General features: G+C 36.2%; 1 protein-coding gene across 1 annotated transcript in view; it reads right to left on the bottom strand.

Moving 5' to 3' along the window:
* LOC121426004 (integrin alpha-9-like) overlaps nucleotides 1-11,807 on the bottom strand; it is a 44,125-nt gene extending 32,318 nt beyond the window's left edge. The window contains exons 1-2 of the mRNA XM_041622133.1: nucleotides 11,713-11,807; nucleotides 128-267 (exon numbers count right to left, since the gene is read on the bottom strand). Coding sequence (XP_041478067.1) covers nucleotides 128-267; nucleotides 11,713-11,807 — 235 coding nt within the window. The remainder of the gene's footprint in view (nucleotides 1-127; nucleotides 268-11,712) is intronic.
* Nucleotides 11,808-22,082: the final 10,275 nt, after the last annotated feature.

The raw sequence follows: 22,082 nt of genomic DNA, 5'->3' as shown, positions 1-22,082 counted from the left end.
TATGGACATGGAAAATAAATCATTTGGTATTAAAGATACCGCCCTTCCAAGCATTTTCCCATCTTTTTTTAAAACTGGATGGACATCCAGAAGATGAAATAAATCTGTCTAAAAAGTGTCTTCTTACTTGTCCCAAAAGGATTGTCGATTGTGATAGACCTGCATCTAACGGATTCTCCGACAGTGCATTCAAATAGGCTTCCTGGTTTCTCCGCATTCTGCCCTAATCCCGACGACTGAGTACCTCTGGGTGCACCCACTACATGCCTACATTGAATGAAACAAAAAAAAATATGAAATTAATCACATAGGTCTACAAGTGCTTGAAGCCACATACACATGATATACCCTTTTTACACAGGATTTTCTTAGCCCCGGACTATCGCTAACCCCGTACTATTTTTTTTCCTTTTCACACATGCCAAATTGTTTATTGCTAACCCCGGATAAGCAATGCTTGCTTTTCACACACGAAACTCGCTAACCCTGGACTAGTGGTTTTTGTCGATCATTCATAGTACAAGTACTTTACTCTTACCTTTTTACACACGCTAAAATTTCCTTAACCCCGCACTATAGGTGGGGCTAAATTGCCATTTAGCCCCACCTATAGTACGGGGTTAAGCTTAGCCCACTTTCGTATTACACTAGCGATCTTAACCCTGTACTATCGCTCTTAGCACCGCAATTGCTGGGATAACCCTGCTTTTTTACAGGGCCAAATAATCCCGTACTAAAGGTGGGGTTAGCCCACTTTGCAAAAATGCTGTGTAAAAAGAAAGTGAGCTAAGCTTAACCCCAAACTATAGGTGGGGCTAAATGGCAATTTAGCTCCACCTATAGTACGGGGTTAAGGAAATTTTAGCCTGTGTAAAAATGGTATTAGATACTTTATTTTAAAGGGGGGGGGTGAACTGTGTATAGTCTCTCACTGACCATATACTTAGTATTAAAATATACGTTTTTAGATATCTACTTATACTACAGAGAATAAATTGATCTATAATTGTATTTGCATAGAGAAACTAAAATGCTTTTTTAAATAGAGGAAAAGTAATTGTTTTGCTACTTGGTAACATAATTTTTGTGGTATAAGTGTACTGAGTAGTTAATTAATATGCTATCATTCAGGTGGGTCTATATTACAGACTACAATAGCATTATGGGTCAGGAAACTGGCCAGGTATGAGTAGTTGAAGACTCAAGATGGCGCATTTGGTTGAAACTGCTATAAAGGGATGGTGGTTTCTTCTTCTACATGCTATTTTATTTTACTATTTTATTCACAGTTGTTATTCACATCATGGAATTCAAAGAAGTATAGCCACTTCCAAGGTCATTTTTAACTCATTTTAATTTCTAAATGTATAGGCTTAATTTAATAAACATATGAATGTTCATGTAAAACAAACCATCCCCTTCCTTCCCTAAATAGTTTTGTTCATAGTTCATACCAAACTGCAAACTACAACCATGACCCCAATCTGATACTCCACCAATATTAATTTCATAGTAAATTCAGTGATGTTGGTTATGTTTCATTTCTTTTCATGAAGTAATGATAAATAAATGTTAAAAAACATTGATCTTTTTACAATGATCATCTGTGATATTCAACTATTAATTATGTGAATCAGAAAAAAAGGAACAAGAGTGGCTGGGGCGAGCACACATAAGCGGAGATATTGGTCAAGCAAGAAAAGTGGAAGGTGGTGACTTCACCTTTGACCTTTTGACCTCAAAATCCATAGAATTCCTGTGCTCCAGGCTAGTATCATACACACCAAATTTTATGAGCCTAGCCCTAGGTTAAGTTAAACTGAAGTTATCACTTAAACAAAGACTGCAGCAGGGTAAGGTGAAAATACATCACTATGATCACTGTGACCTTGACCTTTGACCTTTTGACCAAAAATCAATAGGCTTAATGGGATCCATGCTAGTATCATACACACCAAATAATATGAACCTAGGTTACGTTAAACTGTAGTTATCACGTTTACAAGGACTGCATGGGTAAGGTGAAAACATGTCACTGTGACCTTGACCTTTTGACCTCAAAATCAATAGACTTCCTGGGATCCATGCTAGTATCATACACAACAAATTACATGAGCCTAGGTTAAGTTAAACTGAAGTTATCACGTTTACAAGGACTGCAGAAGGGTACGATGAAAATACATCACTATGATCACTGTGACCTTGACCTTTGACCTTTTGACCAAAAATCAATAAGCTTAATTGGATCCATGCTAGTATCATACACACCAAATAATATGAGCCTAGGTTACGTTAAACTGTTATCACGTTTACAAGGACTGCATGGGTAAGGTGAAAGCATGTCACTGTGACCTTGACCTTTTGACCTCAAAATCAATAGACTTCCTGGGATCCATGCTAGTATCATACACAACAAATTACATGAGCCTCGGTTAAGTTAAACTGAAGTTATCACGTTTACAAGGACTGCAGAAGGGTACGATGAAAATACATCACTATGATCACTGTGACCTTGACCTTTGACCTTTTGACCAAAAATCAATAAGCTTAATTGGATCCATGCTAGTATCATACACACCAAATAATATGAGCCTAGGTTACGTTAAACTGTTATCACGTTTACAAGGACTGCATGGGTAAGGTGAAAGCATGTCACTGTGACCTTGACCTTTTGACCTCAAAATCAATAGACTTCCTGGGATCCATGCTAGTATCATACACAACAAATTACATGAGCCTAGGTTAAGTTAAACTGAAGTTAACGCGTTTACAAGGACTGCAGAAGGGTACGATGAAAATATATCACTGTGACCTTGACCTTTGACCTTTTGACCTAAAAATTCAATAAGCTTAATGGGATCCATGTTAGTATCATACATACCAAATAATATGAGCCTATGTTAAGTTAAACTGAAGTTATCGCGTTTACAAGGAAAAGTTAACAGACGGACGGACAAATAGATAGACGGACGGACACCGAGTGTGATATCATAACGCGTCCCATCGAGACGGGCGTATAAATTAAATGAATATTAACCTGAATGAAATTAATTACAGCAGTTAGAGTAACAAGAGAGTAACAATCTCGATCTCAATTTCAAAGGGTAGTTTGTATCATCTCATAATCTACTAAACCATGAACAGGAAAAGTACCGGAAGTTATTCTATCTAGAACCCGGAAGTAGAGTATTAGATGCTCACAATGTAAAATGGAGAGATCAACCGTTTGGAAGGGACGATAACAGAAGTGGCATTGGAAGAGCTAAACACTGAATTATGGATATATAGTTATAGAGTAACGCAGAAGCAACTCAGAGGAAATTTATCTTGGCAGATTTATTTATGAATGGAGGAGATAACGAACAGTCATTTTGAACGTTTGTTCATTAGGAAAGGGGTCTCAAACTGAAGATATCCACAAACGAGTGTACAATATTGCCCTCGTATAAAAGATAAGTACCCCCCCTTCACATCCTCCGTAAACTGATTGATTCAATACAAAAAGAAGAAGAAGACAAATAGAAAGTCGGCCCCACCCCACCCCGAATCAGTGATCATAGGGGCACGCTGGATATTGATATATCAGTGCCCGTTATGATCATCGATAGTAAAGTGTTCATAACAAGGGAATCCAATTAAAATGAAAACTTGTGTTGATAGGAAAATAGGAAATTCAGAGAAACAGATTAGTGAAAATTTGAACAGAATGAAACAAACGTTAAGAAAGGCATATTCATTTTGTTCCACAAGTTTGGTTGTCAATTAATCGATCAAAGTTTATAATCAAAAGACAACCTCGTTGTTCATATTATGCATTCTGTTAAATCGGGATAAATATCACATACCAATTTTATAACATTATGGAAGGTACTTAAAGCGACTGAATAAAATAATTTACAACAGAAGATATGAAGGGGACGTTTATTCGAAATGAATAATAAAATGGTATATAGCATGGAGGTGATATACACTCTTGCGTGTTTTGTGTGGATCGAAATTCAATTCTAATAATTCAATGCAGTTTAAATTTTCTAGTCTGATGCCAAATAATAAAAGATATTCATTTTGTTCACAATATAATAGCTCGTACAATCTACATCGAAATAAAAAGATATGCACACCAAACAAGTGGAACGCCTCTGGCAGTCTCGCCCGCATAACGCGATTCAATGAGCAGCATTGCTGACTTTGAAACAGCCAAGATGAATAATTATTCACAAAAATTCGATTCCAATCCATATGATGATAAAATACTAAGTTCATTGACCCTAAATTACCATTCACCTTGATCATGTGACTTAAAAATACGATCAGTAATAGTTGATAAACCTTGTATATCCATGTTTCATTTTCCAGATCCATAACTTTCAAAGTTATGACATTTCAAAGTATAAGCTTGGTTAAAGTTTCAATGTTGATTCCCCCCAACATGGTCAGCTACTTCATTAACCCTAAGTGACCTTCGATGACGACGCCGTCGCCATCGTCTAAAAAGCAAGACGATCAGTGATACCAAGGAGAGGTGATATCTCCTTGGTGATACCTGATTATCCTTTAATATGCCCAAGTATCCTGAACTAGGACTAGGTCAATATACTTTCTATGGTGACACTTCAAAACTTAACCTTGGTTAAGATTTCAATGTTTACGACGACATCGCTGTCGCCGCCACCGTCTCCGGATCTCCATAGCCATGATAGCGGCGCTTATACAGTCTCGCTCTGTAATATACAGGCGAGATAAAATAGAACCCTCCGCCTTCCAGCTATAAACTGGACAATTTTCTTATGAAGAAACTTCCCTGGGTAATAAGATATTTCATTATAAACATATCTATTGGAATTAGATAATAATATAAATACCTTGTTACAATATAACATTCATTTACAGCATTATTTTCAAACAATGTAATTTTATCCCTACGTGATATACGACGATGAAATATGTACTTGTAGTTTAATCTCGTATCGGCATATTTTATTGACATTTTTGTATCTTGAATCATTCCACACCTGTCGTGTCCAAGTATCAAATTCGGACCACAAATCAGAATATAAACATATCCCTTGACATCTGAACAATAAATTCTAAGTCTAACTGAAAATTATGCTGAAATTGAAACCAATGTGCGCACGTTTTCTAATGAGACGATCCATGTATATAGAGCTACTACAGCTTTATGATCCATGTGTACTATATTCACTAACCATACACACATTCTAACTATAATGTACGATGTGAAGATAAATATAATATTTATGTGACAACCGGAATCAAAGTCCAAGTATTTTTTAAGTAGCACGCAGACAGAGTAAACAGAACGATGAGTTATTATGAAAACATGAAGTATCTATCTGCCTTGTAAATTACGTCTCGGGATATATTCAGTTCGTTCAAAGTATTGTGACTGTGGCAGTCCTTCAAGTATAGGCCTTTTCCACTTTTCAATGCTACTACACCATTTTAAACAATACAAAGGACCAAGTTTCTGTTTCTTCAGTACCCAATAATATGCTCTCAACTTCCCGCTATTGTTAACAAAACTGAAAACTAAGTCATTGCATTGTTAACGATTTGGTATACGTGCAATAACATTTACGAATCATTGCAGGCAAAGTGGTGGATTCTATTGTAAGTAGAGTATTCCGAGATAAATAATTACCATGGTAACAACACTACATGTTTCTCGTTGCAATATCTTATATGTATTTCTTTATCTTCCAGCAAATTATTTTAGAATAATATTTACGTTTAAAAACAATATGAGAATCACTGAAAAATGATGGCTAAAAACCTATCCTTTCCTAGAATCTAAATCGTAATCCTTCATCGGCTCCAGAAAGACTGTAAAATTGAAGCTGTACTTCCAAGGTAAAAAAAGATTATAAGATATTCATGACCACGTTAACAATTAAGAAACCACTGCGACTCCGACTTATTTTCACTTTCACCCAAGGTTTAGAAATAGAACCAGGAAAAAAAGGAAGGAAAAAAAAGCGATTTCATCGTGTCCTCCGAATCAGTACATAATCGAGTCTATTCTTTGGACCAGACCTTCCCGCCAGCCCACAGATGACCTTATATTGTAAGGTCATCAACTCAATCTGTTATCCATCAGGTGCTAAATTGTAATGAGAATTAATGCCGTCTGCAAATACAGCGGAGGTGTGGCATATGGTTTCAATCACAGTTTGAGGAGGTGACATCGGCCACGCGCCTTGAAATAAATGCGCATTAAAGAGAATTATCGAGATTAATGCAGTGACAAAAAAAAAGAGTTGTCACATTTCCCTCTTTGCTGTTGTTTTAGATTCCGTCATCTATCGCTCGTATCTTTACGATCACACTTTCACCAACGATTGGAGGTATGAGCCCCTTGGAACCACCCCTACATTCTGCGCTGTCATTGTGGGACGTGTCTCCATCTCCCGGGTCCATATGCCTCCTGGCTTTGAGTTCTATACCATGGTTTTTGTCAGGTTTGTCCCTTTGGATTATAATTTACCTCGATGACAATACCTACAGAATATACTCTTAAAGTTAGCAAGTTCATAAAGGAAATGGCGAGAGTCCGACACCATCTTCTTCATCCATTCCTTCATGTCATTTGAAAACCGATCGGGTCACTATCATGCATGCATGAAAAAACAAGTGGAATGCCTCTGGCCGTCTCACCTGCATCACGCGGTTCAATAGAGCAGCAGTGCTGACTTTGAAAACTACTCTAACTCGCACAAGATGTTCAGTGATACATGGTTACTCTTATGTCCACTTTTTATGAACTAGACCAATAAACTTACAGAGTTATGATGGTAATTCAACAGATACACCCAATTCGGCCAAAGTTCATTGACCTTTGACCTTGGTCATGTGACCTGAAATGCGCACAGGATGTTCAGTGATACTTGATTACTCTTATGTCCAAGTTTCAAAAGTCAGATCAATAAACTTGCAAAGTTATGATGGTAATTCAACAGATACCCCCAATTCGGCCAAAGTTCATTGACCTTTGACCTTGGTCATGTGACCTAAAATGCGCACAGGATGTTCAGTGATACTTGACGTCCAAGTTTTATGAACTAGACCAACATACTTCCACAGTTATGATGGTAATTCAACAAATACTCCCAATTCGGCCAAAGTTCATTGACCCTAAATGACCTTTGACCTTGATCATGAGACCTGAAACTTGCACAGGGTGTTCAGTGATACTTGATTACTATTTTGTCCAAGTTTCATGAATCAGATCCAAAAACTTTTAAAGTTTTGATTGTAATTCAACAGATACCCCCAAATCGGCCAAGGTTCATTGACCCTAAATGACCTTTGACCTTGGTAATGTGACGTGAAACTCATGCAGGATGTTTGGTGATACTTGATTAACCTTATGTCCAAGTTTAATGAACTAGGTCCATATATTTTCTAAGTTATGATGACATTTCAAAAACTTAACCTCAGGTTAAGATTTGATGTTGATTCCCCCAACATGTTCTAAGTTCATTGACCCTAAATGACCTTTGACCTTGGTCATGTGACATGAAACTCTAATCGGATGTTCAGTAATACTTGATTAACCTTATGGCCACGTTTCATGAACTAGGTCCATATACTTTCTAAGTTATGATGTCGTTTCAAAAACTTAACCTTAGGTTAAGATTTGATGTTGACGCCGCCGTCGGAAAAGCGGCGCCTATAGTCTCACTCTGCTATGCAGGTGAGACAAAAATGCGTAATTGCCAGGAAAAGAGCAAAATAAGCACGGGATTCCATTAATGTCGGGTATTTTTCGAAGCAATGTTTTCTGTGTTAGTGATCATCAGAAATATCGATTAACTTTTTCAAAGATCTAGATACATGCATGATAATATTTTGACAATTAACCTTGATTTATTAAAAATACTTTCCTATGAAATAATTGTTTGCTGCAACTACTGTTTTTAACCTTTAACATGATTCAGAAGACAATTAGACAGATTTACGGAGCACAGAAACTATCCACTAAAGTATATTATCAGTCTACTGCGCTACATAAGACTCCAATAAAGTTTCTCACTAATATATTGAGTTTTGATTTGAATTTGTTCTGAGTTTTGATTTGAAGCAGTTGTGGGTTTTGATTTGAAAATGTTTTAATATCATTTTTAGTGATAGTGCTATTGGAACTTTCAGGGGTCAGTTGGTAATTTAATTATTTTGTGCAGGATTCAAAATCAAAAGGTTCAGCGGTTAATTCGATCATGAATCCATATATAGGTCCACGGTCAGACCATAGAGCTGTCGGGAATGAACAGAGATTTACAAGTGTGCATTCTTTTTTGTTCTTGATTTTCCTACTAAGATTTTGTGAGACTGGATAGGTAGACGTCTATATAATTTAAATAGATGAAAAGATAGATAAACAGACAGGCAGTTAGATAGATAGATACATGTAGATAGATAGAGAGACAGACAGACAGACAGATAGACAGATAGATAGATAGATAGATAGATACATTGTAGATAGATAAAAAGAAAATAGATAGAAATAAAATAAAAAAATTTCCATGTTCAATTTCGAACAGCAGGTTAGGGTTAATGCCCTATTTGTAGGGTACATGCCTCTCATTCCAGATTTTTTTTTAATTTCTACTTTAAAAAAAAAGAGACACATATCCCCTTCTATGAAATGCTTTCTTGGAACGAGAATGTTGAAATTTGTAAATATTTACAGTACATCCCTGTAGCTAAAATTAGTTAGACATTCTACGTCTATGACTAAGTAAATACCAAACAAACAATTAGTATACCTATTGTTTTCTGCCCGAAAGACCGAGCCAAATTAGAAGGATCTTTTTGGCATCATTGTTACGTGACTGTTTCATACTGGCATTGTCATGATTGTTGACTATTATAAGTACGAAAACAAACAATACTAAATTACTAATTATGAACAACAATGAGATCATTATGTGTTGCACACGAAATAGTACATGTAGAACCACGAATGACTGCGCACAATCAATTATGATGATCACGGTGATGGTGACGATACTACGGCATTTCTGACTTTGTTTAATTTCTATCTTAAAATTATACACAACAATATATACATGAAAAGAAACACAAAGAAACGTATACATGAATTATTATTGGCATTGACATAAAAAACAATAATACTCTGAGACATGCTATAAAGACAAAAGACAGTTGGCTAATCCACTGTCAGCTGCACCTACTATGTCTGCAGCTGGTCTTCCAGTCTTGACATTCAAATCTTTCAGTATATCGAGGCTGGCCTTTTACTCTCTCAGGGAAAATAAGGAGAAAACAGGAACCAAAATTATAGAAAAAATATAGGCCTATATATATACATGTATAAAATCTGAAAACTATATACAACTAAATGTTGTGAACGGGTTTTTTTTTACGAAAATTCATTCTTGACATCATGTGTTTGCATTGACTGAATGTATTTCCATTCCCTAATAAAAAAAATGACTAGTTAATACGGTCGGCTGGATTCAACCGTTATTCTAGTCATATTTGATTATTTTCTCGTCGTATTTTACTAGAACAGAGTTATTTCTGACTAGAATATATGTCAGAAATGTGACTATCAGTGATTACCATATCAGTTGCACCCAGCTGACTACTGGTCTAGTCAATTTGACTTATTTGTGTTAAGAGTGTACGGAATGGTTGGATAGTTAAAATTATTACATTCATGACCAAGACAATTGAGGCATCAAATCATGAAATACACTGTTAAAACTTTGAAATAATATCAAAGAATGGTTAAAAAAATTTAACTGAACATGGAATTCATAATACAGGAATATATAATACACAGATAGGACAAGGAAGTCATCACACAAGCGATTCGCCGAGTTATATTAATTGTTGAGATTGTGTTACTTTGATATACCTGTAATAAAGATTTAGTAATCGATCTTGAAACTACGTAAGAACACATTCATGAAGCCAAGTAAAATCTAATCCTCGTTTCTCGTCCAAAAAAAGTCTTTGTTAATCGGCTAAGAATCGGTTCTTGTGATCGTCGACATGTAATGCACTGCTATGCACTATGCTAATCACTGTTTCGTCTAATTACCAATACGAACATTTCATCTCGGCAGATATCATGTTATCAAAATAATGTCACGTATATCATAATAGGATTGGCCAAAGCGAAATAGACGAACTGTTTTTAGACGAGAACTTCTGAGAAGTCAAACAACATTGAGGCTCGACTATCAGTGTTCGAAGTTCGACTACATGAATACTGCCCGGATCCCCTCTATAATTATAAAGTTCGATAAGGTGTGTCCCAAGAAACAAATTTGGAGAAGAAACAAAAGTATGTAAAAAATGACAGGAAACCAAAACATGATTCGACCTGGCCAGTCAATGTATCACAGATATCCAACATCAATTATGATTGGTAATTTAGTAATGGGCAGAGGACCAGGAATCAAAACTGATGAAACTCTCACTTGTTATACAGCCTAATAAAAGAATAACAATATCATCAATTTAAGCAATTTGTCATTCTGTCGTTTACTAAATCATAAAATTATCATTTTATTATTGTTTAAATTACGATGTCTGCATCACTCTATCATAATTTCAAGGGGTTTTTTATCCATGTCTTCCAAAAGCAAGCCATATCACACTTCAAAGGATCGGGTCCAAGATTTGGCAACATATCTGACATCCCCTATATGGTGAACACGAAAGAACAAAATCTACTTGGTTTACAAGCAAATGGTTTAGATCGTCATGGGTAGGGGCGGTGGAACCTATTTTCGTTTGGGGGGGCAAAGCCCCCAAAAGAGACGCTTATGTGCCAAAAAGGGCATTTCGTGCATACGGACATTTTCACCATGAGATTATCATCTGTGTGAAGAAGTTGGGTGTTTTGTAGTCAATAAGTTGAGCAAAGTTTTTTTTTTTAAAGTGATTACTGATTGATAAGATATATATTTCGGTTTTTTTTTTTCGCGAGCGAGCGGTTTGGAAATATTTTCAAATCTGAAGATGTAAAATTTGCTTTTTGGTCAAGTGTGGACCTAATTACTGTTAAAAGGGTATCCTTCGAGATGTTGCGAGCGCGAATCACGAGTTCAAGCTTTTGGAAATTCCATGTAATAAGACATGAAAAGTAAACATTCCGAGCAGTTTTTGTAATCATGAACAAAAAATGTGAATCTAACTAACAATTAACGCGAGTGCGAAGCACAAGCTGAAATTTTTAATGTACTGACCAGAAAAGGAACCTTTTAAAGACTGCATTTAGTGACTCATGAATAGGATACATGTCTCGTCAATCAAATAATACGAGCGCGAAGCGCGAGCTAAAGATTTGTGATATTCTAACCCGAATACTGGACATTCTAGGCATTTTTGTAACCATGAACAGGACAAATACCTTATATTAAACGATAAATGATGTGAGCGCGAAGCGCGAACCGAACATTTTGTGATTTTCTAACCTTAAATGTATTATGTTTTACTTCAACATGTTCAAAAAGGGTATTTCATTTTGAAAAAGGGCACATTTCATTTTGAAAAAAGGGCATTTCCATTTTGAAAAAAATTGAATTTTTTCCTACGGGGATTTTTTTTTGGGGGGGCACTTGCCCGGTTGCCCCTCCCCCCGTTCCGCCACCACTGGTAAACAAACTTGATTACTGTAGAATTTGGTCCAACCATCACTTGGTCTAATACTCACACTTTGTCCACAGAGCTACATCGAGGTCCATGCTTTGTCGAACTGGCATTTGGTCTGATGTCAAGATGGTATAAACTCTCCACTTGTCTACCTTCATTTCGCTCTTTATAAGTGAAAATTTGGTTAAATTAGTCTAATCATGAAACGGAAGCGGTGTTGGAGCAAGTGGACAGTGGACGAAATGGCTATAGCCTATAGACAAAGTGCATGATCAAAGTGGCAATTAGACCGAATGGTGAGCAGAAGAATTGGTTCTGATGTATTATCATGACCAATGAAAAATAACTCAGGATGGTAATTTGCCAATTCGTCTACTGCCAGCTCGTCCACTCACCACACGGTCTACTTTCATTTAGTCTAATGCCATTCCGTCCATCAACATTTCGTCTAACAACCATTTGGTCCAATCATCATTGAACACTATCCCGCAGTACCACCAAGTTTTTTTTTTTTTTTTTTTTTTTTTACTTTTGTGTTGGTCCTTTCATTTGCGATTCAATGTTTCAACGCAACCGATCATGGATCCAACCCAGACTTCCAGTCACGATCTTGGAAGTGGTTCGCAGAGAAAATTAATATCGCTCAAAATAAAAACATGTTTCGGCAATATGAGAAGTAAAACTAACATCCTCTACCAAAGGTACATTCTTCCCCATGGAAACCACATCCTAAAACCAGTTTCCGTTAACCAGGTCACTAGTGATTCTGGGTCAACGATTCCCCAATGGACACCTTCGCCATAAATTCTTTAAATCCATCATCTCCAACTTCCCCTTTTTCATTGAAATCCTTCTCTTTTCAAGCCCGATTTTCACGCCCCCTCACTTAATATCCATCCACTTCAATTATTATTCTACTACTTCATTTTTTTTCTTTTGTATTGACATATTGTGATTTTTTGGCAAGCACTACTACAACACAACGTTCCTGAACTTGACGGGAAGGCGTCACAGCCGACACAAACGCAAACGAATTTGTGCATGGTCAGCCTCCCTCCCCCCCCCCTTTGAAAAGCGTTCCGCGACCCCTGCACACCAGTGTTGTAGTCAAGGCATAAATCTCCAAGGCCGAGGCCAAGGCCAAGGCTTTATTACCAAGGCCAAGGCTTCAATACCCAAGGCTGAGGCCAAGGCATGGAAACCCAAGGCCAAGGCCAAGGCCTGAAAACCTCAAGGCCAAGGCCAAGGCCAAGGCATTTCAAACTTTAGAGCGAGCGAACTGAGCGAGCAAAAATTTTATCTTTTGTACATGAAAAACAAAAATAATTTCATGGTAGATGCAGACATTATATTAAAATGATAATATAGTTACCTTTGTACATATAATTATTATCATTAATTTTATTATTAAATTATTCTTATAATTTATTATTTTTTATGTGATTTACATTGCAATAATTATTATTACCACGGTCATCTGATCCTGGCATGCCCATTCTCAACGTATGTCTTTCTCCACTCCATGGGACAGGGGTGGCAGAATATATTTTTGTTTGGGGGGGGGTCAAAGCCAAAAAGGGCATATACGTTATACGTTAAAATTGGCATTTGGTGCAAACAGATATTTTCAAAATGAGATTATCAACTACGTGATGTAGTTGTGTATCTTGTGGAAATTAAGTTGACCAAAGCCTTTTTAGTGATTTCTCATTGATAGATATTTTGATTTAGTAGTTTAAAAAAAATCAATTTTGAAGTTGAAAAACTCTGTTTGGTCAATTACAGTGCTAATCACTTTTAAAAGGGCATCCTTGCGAGATGTTGCCAGCGTGAATCATAAGCAAAAACTTTTTGACATTGAGACATAAAAATTTAATATTCCGGGCTGTTTTTGTAATCATGAAAAGGATGTGTATGTAACTGAAGAATTAAGCGCGAGCTGAAATTTTTAATATACTGACCGACAGGTCTGCAAAGTAAACTGTTAATGACTGCATTTAGCATGTTAGTGACTCATAAATATGATACGTAACTCACCGATCAAATAATGCGAGCGCAGAGCGCGAGCTCAAAAATTTGTGATATTACAACCTGAAAATTGGACATTCTAAACATTTTTTTGTAAACAGGAACATATCGAGTACCTTACATGTACCAAACAATAATTGATGCAAGTGCAGAACGCGAACCAAAAATTTGTGATATTCTAACCTGAAAACTCTAAACATTTTTGTAACCATGAATAGGATTAATGCTGTACTAAACAATAAATGATCCAAAATTTGGCGATTTTCGAACCTAAAATTAATTATAATTTACTATAAAAAAGGTATTTCATTTTTAAAGGGCATATTTCATTTGGAAAAAAGAGCATTTCCGATTTTGGAAAAGGGGCATTTTTGCTACAAGGATTTTTTTCGGGGGGGGGGGGGCAGAGAGCACAAGTTGAAATTTTCAAATGCTGACCTGATAATGAGTCATTTTAGGACTCGTGACTGTTTTCACGTTTTTTTCCTGCCACAACCCCTTTGAAATTTCAATTTCTTGTATCTTCTACACTTATTTTACCTCAAAAACCGGGATAAAGAATACTAACAAACTAAAGTTATATTCCCTCTTTCTCACCTCTTTACAAATACCAGAACCCCCTCCCCCCCCCCCCCTCAAAAAAGAGAGAGAAGTTCCACCACCAAGAATAAACTTAGAAAAGGAGAAAAGTAAAGGTAAAGGAGTAAATGTGATATTATTTTCTTAATATATTGTCACAATCTATCACAAAAATTAGCTTTTCTTATAGTAAGAGGGTGAAAAATTTTGCTCGTTCGCTCACTTCAATCGCTTTCAACTTTTCTTGGCAGAAATTTTGCTCTATATAATATGCCATGCTTGGCCTCTCAGAAGTTTTGGTTCATCATGCCATTGACATAATTCATTTGGATATGACAAAATTGAAGATTGTGTTCAAGTTTACCAAATCTTTCCAAAATATCATTAAGACTTAAAACATTCTTCTTGGCCAAAAGAAATAATACAAGGAAAGTCCTTGTTATCATTCTTTATGAAAATTGTTGTCAAAATTAGCTGTCAGATCTTTCAGAATTATTCCTGTCAGTGGCGTACCGTGAGTTACGGCATGGGGGGGCACCAGCAAAAATTTTGAGTCACTAAGTGAGCGTGCGAAGCGCGCCCAGTTGCCAGATATACTGACCTAATAGAGACATTTTAAGGACAGTGCAATTAAACGGATATGTCTGTCTCTGGTCAAAAAATGCGAGCGCGAAGCGGGAGCTTAAAATTGTTGATATTCAGACCTAAAAAGGGACATTATAATCAATCTTTTGTAATCATGATACGTACCTGTCTAAATGCGAGCGCGAAGCGCAAGCTGATTTTTTTGTAAATAATGACCCCCTGTCCTGCCTTATAGGAAGATTTTAAGGACTATATTTTAGGAATCCATTAAGAGTATACACATCTCACCATAGTCATCTGATGCGAGTGCCAATAAGCGCTTACTGATTTTGTTAGAATTACATCTAAACATGCACATAAAGCACTTGAATGGAATCATGATTAACATACCCATCTTACTAATTAAATCTTGTGAGCGCAAAGCGCGAGCTGAAAATTTAGGATATTCAGACCTGAAGAGGGGCATTTTAAGGCTTGTTTGTAGGAATTCACGAAGACCATACATAGTTCACTAACTAAATGATGCGAGCGCGAAGCGCGAGCTGAAAATTTTTTACATTCAGATTAGAAAAGTAAGCACGTACGGGAAATGTTTTATATTAAGACCTTAAAATGGGGCAATCACTTTAAGTAGTCATGAAAAAGAAGCATACTATTGTACAACAATAATAACTCGAAGTGCGAGGAAATATATGTGGCAGTTTGGTGTATGTTGACTTGAACACGAGAGGTTTTAGTATAACAGGATTATATTTCTAGGTAAACAGACAATGCGAGCACCAGGAACAATGAAGACATAGGCCCTGAGCAAATTATGTTTCAATAAAAAAGTTTCTTATGTAATATATAACATAACATAATTATGATATAACATTATAATGAACAATAATGTCATCTTTCCCCACTACGTTTCTCTTCCTTTCTCCCTCTTTCTCCTTTTCCCCATTTTTTTTTGTCAGCCGATTGGGGGGCCCGGGGGGGGGGCACGTGCCCCCCATGCACCCCCCCGCCCCTTCGTTACGCCACTGATTCCTGTTATCAAATCACTGTAATCTTTATCATAATGATTACTACTATCATTATCATCATTAGTCATGATTACAACACGTTGCTTATAATAATGCTATTTTTCATCATTACTGTTTTCTTTGTCACATACATGAATATGATAATTCTTGATGATGGTGATAATTACAATTTATGGCACTGCTGACTGGAAGAAGTGCCATTGAATATACAGAACAATTAATAATAACATAGTAACATTTATAATTACTTATATAAAAAGAAATGAAAGTACAAAAAACAAAATGCCTTGAAAAAGCCTTGAAAATGCCTTGAAAATGCCTTGAAATTTCAAGGCTCAAAATCCTCAAGGCCAAGGCCAAGGCCCTCTCAAGGCCAAGGCTTGAATGTTCAAGGCCAAGGCTTTAAAAAAGTAGGCCTTAAGGCGCCTTAAGGCCAAGGCCGAGCATCAAGGCACTACAACACTGCTGCACACACACAGAGTAAGTATCATTCTTTCTCCCCCTTTCCGGAGTAATGCTCTGCTCCGTTCATCATGATGATTACCCCCTCTCTCTCTCTTATTCACTCCTTCTCTCTCTCCTATATAATAGTACCACCCTCTCTTTTATTTTCTTCCTTTTCTATTTGTTTTCCATGAGTCCTATGGGGAAATAAAACCCCTCCAGAGGAGAAAATACCTCGTTCATTGAGTGTTGACGCCATAACATGAAGAATATGTTTACGGACAAATAGTATAAAATGGAAGAAACAAATAGAACACTTTTGAAGGGACCAATTATTGTTCGTTCCATACATCGAGGATGTGAAATGTACATGAAATGATTTGGAAATGTATATTATAAAAGAATTGAGCTGTCAATCTTGTGACCACTGCACTTTTTAACCAATAATTAAAGGTCCCTCTTATTATATGTTGATATCCCGAGTGCAAATACCACGGGGGTATTCTAAATGCACAAGAATGAAATCTATTCAGCGTTAGTACTCAAAATATGCACCCCAAAACGTCACTGAAATACAATCATAGGGCCTATTCATAATTTCGAATAAAAAAAAAGATTCTTCAAAATGCATGGAGGTCTAAACTTTTATCTCCATAATTTATGTTTGTACTCTTGACCATCAGTAAGTTGTCAGTTAAAACGAACAATTCTACTTTATTCCTATCCAAGATCAATTCAAGTATAGGTAGCATGTAAATGTAAAGATGGTATGTGTTTAATTTTAGCTCTGACGCGAGCAACTAGGAATACGGAATTTCGTTTGCAGACGGGTTTCATTTAATATTCATCCGGACACAAGGTTCAGTTGTATCATACTACATGCTTAAAGGTCAAGTCCACCTCAGAAAAATGTTGATTTGAATCAATAGAGAAAAATCAGACAAGCACAATGCTGAAGATTTCATCAAAATCGGATGTAAAATAAGAAAGTTATGACATTTCAAGGTTTCGCTTATTTTTAACAAAATAGTTACATGAACGAGCCAGTTACATCCAAATGAGAGAGTTGATGATGTCACTCACTCACTATTTCTTTTGTTTTTTATTGTTTGAATTATACAATATTTCAATTTTTACGAATTTGACGATTGGGACCTCCTTGCCTGAAGCACAAAATGTTAAAATAATTGAATTCCACGTGTTCAGGTAGGAATGAAACTTCATTTCACATGACAAAGACGAGAAAATCAAAATATTTCATATTTCAAACAATAAAAACAAAAGAAATAGTGAGTGAATGACATCATCAACTCTCTCATTTGGATGTAGCTGGCTCGTTCATATAACTGTTTTTGTGAAATGAAGCGAAATTTTGAAATGTCATAACTTTCTTATTTTACATCCGATTTTGATGAAATTTTCAGTGTTATGCTTGTTGATTTTTTCTCTTTTTATTCAAATCAAGTTTTTGTTGGGGTGGACTTGTCCTTAGATATCTCAAGGATCTCAATCAAATCATAATAAATTTAAAAACAGTGAGTGTGTGACATCATTGGCTACACCTTTTGCAGTGCCGTATAATGAGCCAAAAAATTGAGGGGCAGATACGGCGTATCGGGCAATTTTTTTTCTTATAAGTTGCAAGGGATCGGAGCGAGCGAGCAAAAATTTCGACATTTCTATTACAAAAATCCAATTTTGTGATAGATTTTGACATATTCAGAAAGTAATATCATATCTAACCCTTCCCTCTTTTCTTTTCTCTTTTTTTTCTTGGTCGTGATTATCATTTTTTTTTGGGGGGGGGGCAAGCGCCCCCATCTGTACACTGCTCACTTGCATACCGACCAGAAACGAACAAATACTATGACTCAGTTATATCCGATTTAATGGAATTTGAGTGTAATATGCGTCTTTGGTTGGGATTTTTTTTCAAATCGATTTATTCAGTTATTTGCTCTCATCTCCCCGATTTATCTAAATAAGGTCCGTGTGGATGTGGACCTTTAATCAAAGGAGCCAATACCATTAATGCAAAATATTGTAGAGAAATTCATTTTTCAGCTCAACCTCGGAAGACTCGAATCATTACATGTTAGAAGAATACGGGTTATAACATGTAAACCTCCATGGTTTTGACGGACGTTCAATAAAACCAGTCTGGTTTCATGAATAGAGAGTCCTTGTTTCGCCTCCAGCCTACATCATTAAAGTGATTATACCATTACCATTCGTGCTTGTTATTCGTGGACGAGATGAGGGGAACAAAAATTAAGTGAATTTTGATTGACTTGCAGCAGACCAGGAAAAATCTGAAGGTGAACTCTAGCCTCATAGAAAAACGTTAGTGGTGTTTTCGGTTATTTTGGATTTTCTCTTTTTTCTCTCTCCCCTTTCCCCCTCTTTTTCCCTTTAGTTTTGATTTATTTCTTACTGTTTATTTTATATAGTATTTCATTCCGTTGTTTCTTTTTCTTCGGGAGTTATTTGTATTTTCTTGAAACAATTATGTCAACTCATTGTCAAATAACTTTAGTGCAGTTTTGTTTTTAAAGGGAATGGTCAAAATAACTTTTGTGTTGGTGAATGAATTTCTAATAAGACCATTATGATCGATTGTCATTCATTAGCCTATTTGTAATGTTTGTGGTTGATCTGAGTACTGGACAGGGGGAGGGGGCAAGGGACGCAGACTAATCATGACATTTATCATGTTTATTCGCGACTAAATCATTCTGATCAATTCTTTGAAAGAGTGCAGGCCTATATGTCCAAAACTGCATGAATTTACTTATTGTATACGGTCCTGAAATTCTCTGCAGCTATAGTAGTATTTGCAATGAACTTGTTCCAAGAGAACATATAAAATAAATTCTCGGGTTTGGTAGCATTTCCATAACAAAATTGTTCCTTGTCATGTCTGATAGATATCCAAGACAATGGTGTTTTTTTTTTCAAAGAAATACAAACCACTCTCGGATTTACCGTGACAATTTCGTAATTTATTGGTCAGCGACACCTCAGATTTCCTTATTGGGATGAGTTTCATTCTCGTAATCTGCATTTGTATATTTCCAGATAAAAGGAAAATAAACTATATTTTAATAATGATAACAATAATAGACATTTATATAGCGCCATCTATCTAGAAATATTCTACTCCGAGGCGCGTTGTTATTATTATTACCCCGGCTTTAGCTCGAGCTGCCTTTCAGCGCTCATGCATTCAAGGAATTAATCCTGCCAGGTAGCCATTCACCTCACCTGGGTCGAGTGCAGCACACTGTGTATAAATTTCTTGCTGAAGGAAATTACGCCATGGCTGGGATTCGAACCCACGAGTCCACGACCCTTTGTTTCAAAGTCAGAAGACTTATCCACGGGGCCACAACGTCCATTTTTTGGGTAAAAAAAAATTGTTGGGTAAAATTTCCTTGTCCAGATGAGTGTTATTCTATAGTATTCTGCATTATTATGAACTAAAAATTCAGTATTTCGTTAACTTATTTATGGACTCCTGTTATTTACAAGCTTTTTAAAAGAAAAGTTTCCTACAGGTGATCCATTCTTAATTATTTGTTTTTACTTAAAATCTTAATTTGCTATACATGCTTATGTATTTGATATACATGTATATTTCATCTGAATATATACATAGGCCTATTATGATGATTTTAATACAAAGAATAAACGAATTGAATTGAACTGAATTCCACACAAAAAAGAAAAGAAACAATATTTTCAGCAAACTTTTGTTTCAAACTGGTGATAATTTGAATTTTGAAACCTAATGTTGTACAAAAAATGATGTTGGCATGGGATCTGAGCCCCGTCTCACGGCATCGAGTTACGAATTCGAATCAGAACTTGGATTTCTACTGATATTTATAAAAAAAATCACTTTCTCTTAAACGTGATGCAGTGACAAGCTAAAATGAATTTTGAAAAAAATAATCCAATAATGACCACACACTTAACAATTGCATGCATGTGTATGTGCAGAATGGCAAATGATGCTGGTAGAACATGTATCGTTGCTGAAAAATTCCATACACATGTCGGGTTTTTATTGCAATAATAATACACTGTCCCATGTGTGATAATCTATGTTGGTGATTTTCAAAGTTGCAATTTTCAGTTTAGATTTCATATAGTTTCACAAAGTTAGGTTTATATCAATGAATCAGATGTTGATAATGTTAAGGTGACAATTAATCTTGATTTTAAAGACGTTCTAAAAATCATTGCTCGCTGCAGTGACAGAAAGTTTCGATCGTTATAATTTGCAGTTCGAGGTCAGTTCGAATTTTGAATCATGCATCAAGATTTTCCAAACAATCAGGAAAATTGGTGTACCGATAATATCTTGATTTGTTTATATTTGACAATGGAGATTACGGAGCATCGGTTGGTCATGAGTAAATATTTTGAAACAAAAATAAAACTCGTCAAAATATGATACTGGCTGAGAACAGTTGTCTTCAATTCGTTGTTTCAAATTGGCAATGAGTAAGGCTATTGTTTGTTTTGATGATTAAAACAACATCGTTTCTAATATAGAAAGACAATGTCGGGATCATTGGCTAAAAAGGATATGAAATGAATTCTTCGACGGCCTAGATATTTAATCCCTCAAAGATCATATAACGCGTGGGCTGCCAATATCCGTTTGGTTTTGTTCCGGATTCCTATGTGATCATGAGGAAAATTTATCCATACTAAAGCTTGACAAAACAGAACAAATAAAAGGTGAACATGGTGATGATGCCAATGTCAGTATGTAATGACTGAAGTGAAAATTACAACCAGGAAAGCGCCTGATAATACTGTTCGACAAAATGATACAAATATACTCTGGACAAACCAATATCTATCATATGTATTTGGGGTTGCAATGCGCCACAGAATATTACTTTCTGAACTGCTTTCTCTTTGAAAATGAAAGAGATTAAAAGGAACATGAAGTTTGCTTAAGTGTTCTATTTTTGCGTTAGTAAGTCCTAGTGCTTTGCGAATGGGATATATGTCACCTTTATCTGCATGTAATTCGGTATAACACGCACCCCACCGACATCGAGCGCTTCGCGCGCTCAATTTTGTCCTCAGTGCCCCCACGGTACTCCACTGATAATGGTAACGTACATGTATTGGGGATCTTTAACAGTTCACATAAACTACTCGAGGGGTGCAATCCCGGGGCTTAAATCGCCCTCAGACCCAGACCCCGTATTTTTTTTTTGGGGGGGGGGTTAATGGTACAATGGAGTTGAATAATCTCCACCAACATTATATGAAATTCATGAAAGAATTGGAGGACTTACAACGTAAAATGTTCTTCCTGCCGTTTTTCAGGGATCTAAATCGACAACGGCACTCCCCCCCCCCCCCCCCCACTCTCAATGAAAATTTACTTACAAATTGCTTACGTATAAACGCTACATGTAGTTATCATTCCACCCCTATATGCATAATGCATGGGACATGGCTTCTTCAATTAATGATTCCTTGATTATTAAAGACTTGCCGAGCTCGAGGACAAACATCGTTAAAACATCAAGGGAAGGTCGAACATGCATGAAATAGATACATGTAGTATTGTATCTGTATAACATCCACTAGCGAATGAGAGCAAATAATGTGAATACAATGCAGTAAAGGAGTAATTATTCATTTTTACGATGTACCTAAATACCTATGATGACCTTTTAGTTTTAGGTTTAAATGTATGAACACAGTTCTGATGATATGCCAGGCAAGACAATGTGATAC

Source organism: Lytechinus variegatus, chromosome 13 (assembly GCF_018143015.1).
Source record: "Lytechinus variegatus isolate NC3 chromosome 13, Lvar_3.0, whole genome shotgun sequence".
Taxonomy (NCBI): Eukaryota; Metazoa; Echinodermata; class Echinoidea; order Temnopleuroida; family Toxopneustidae; genus Lytechinus; species Lytechinus variegatus.
This window is presented reverse-complemented; position numbering and strand designations above follow the sequence as displayed.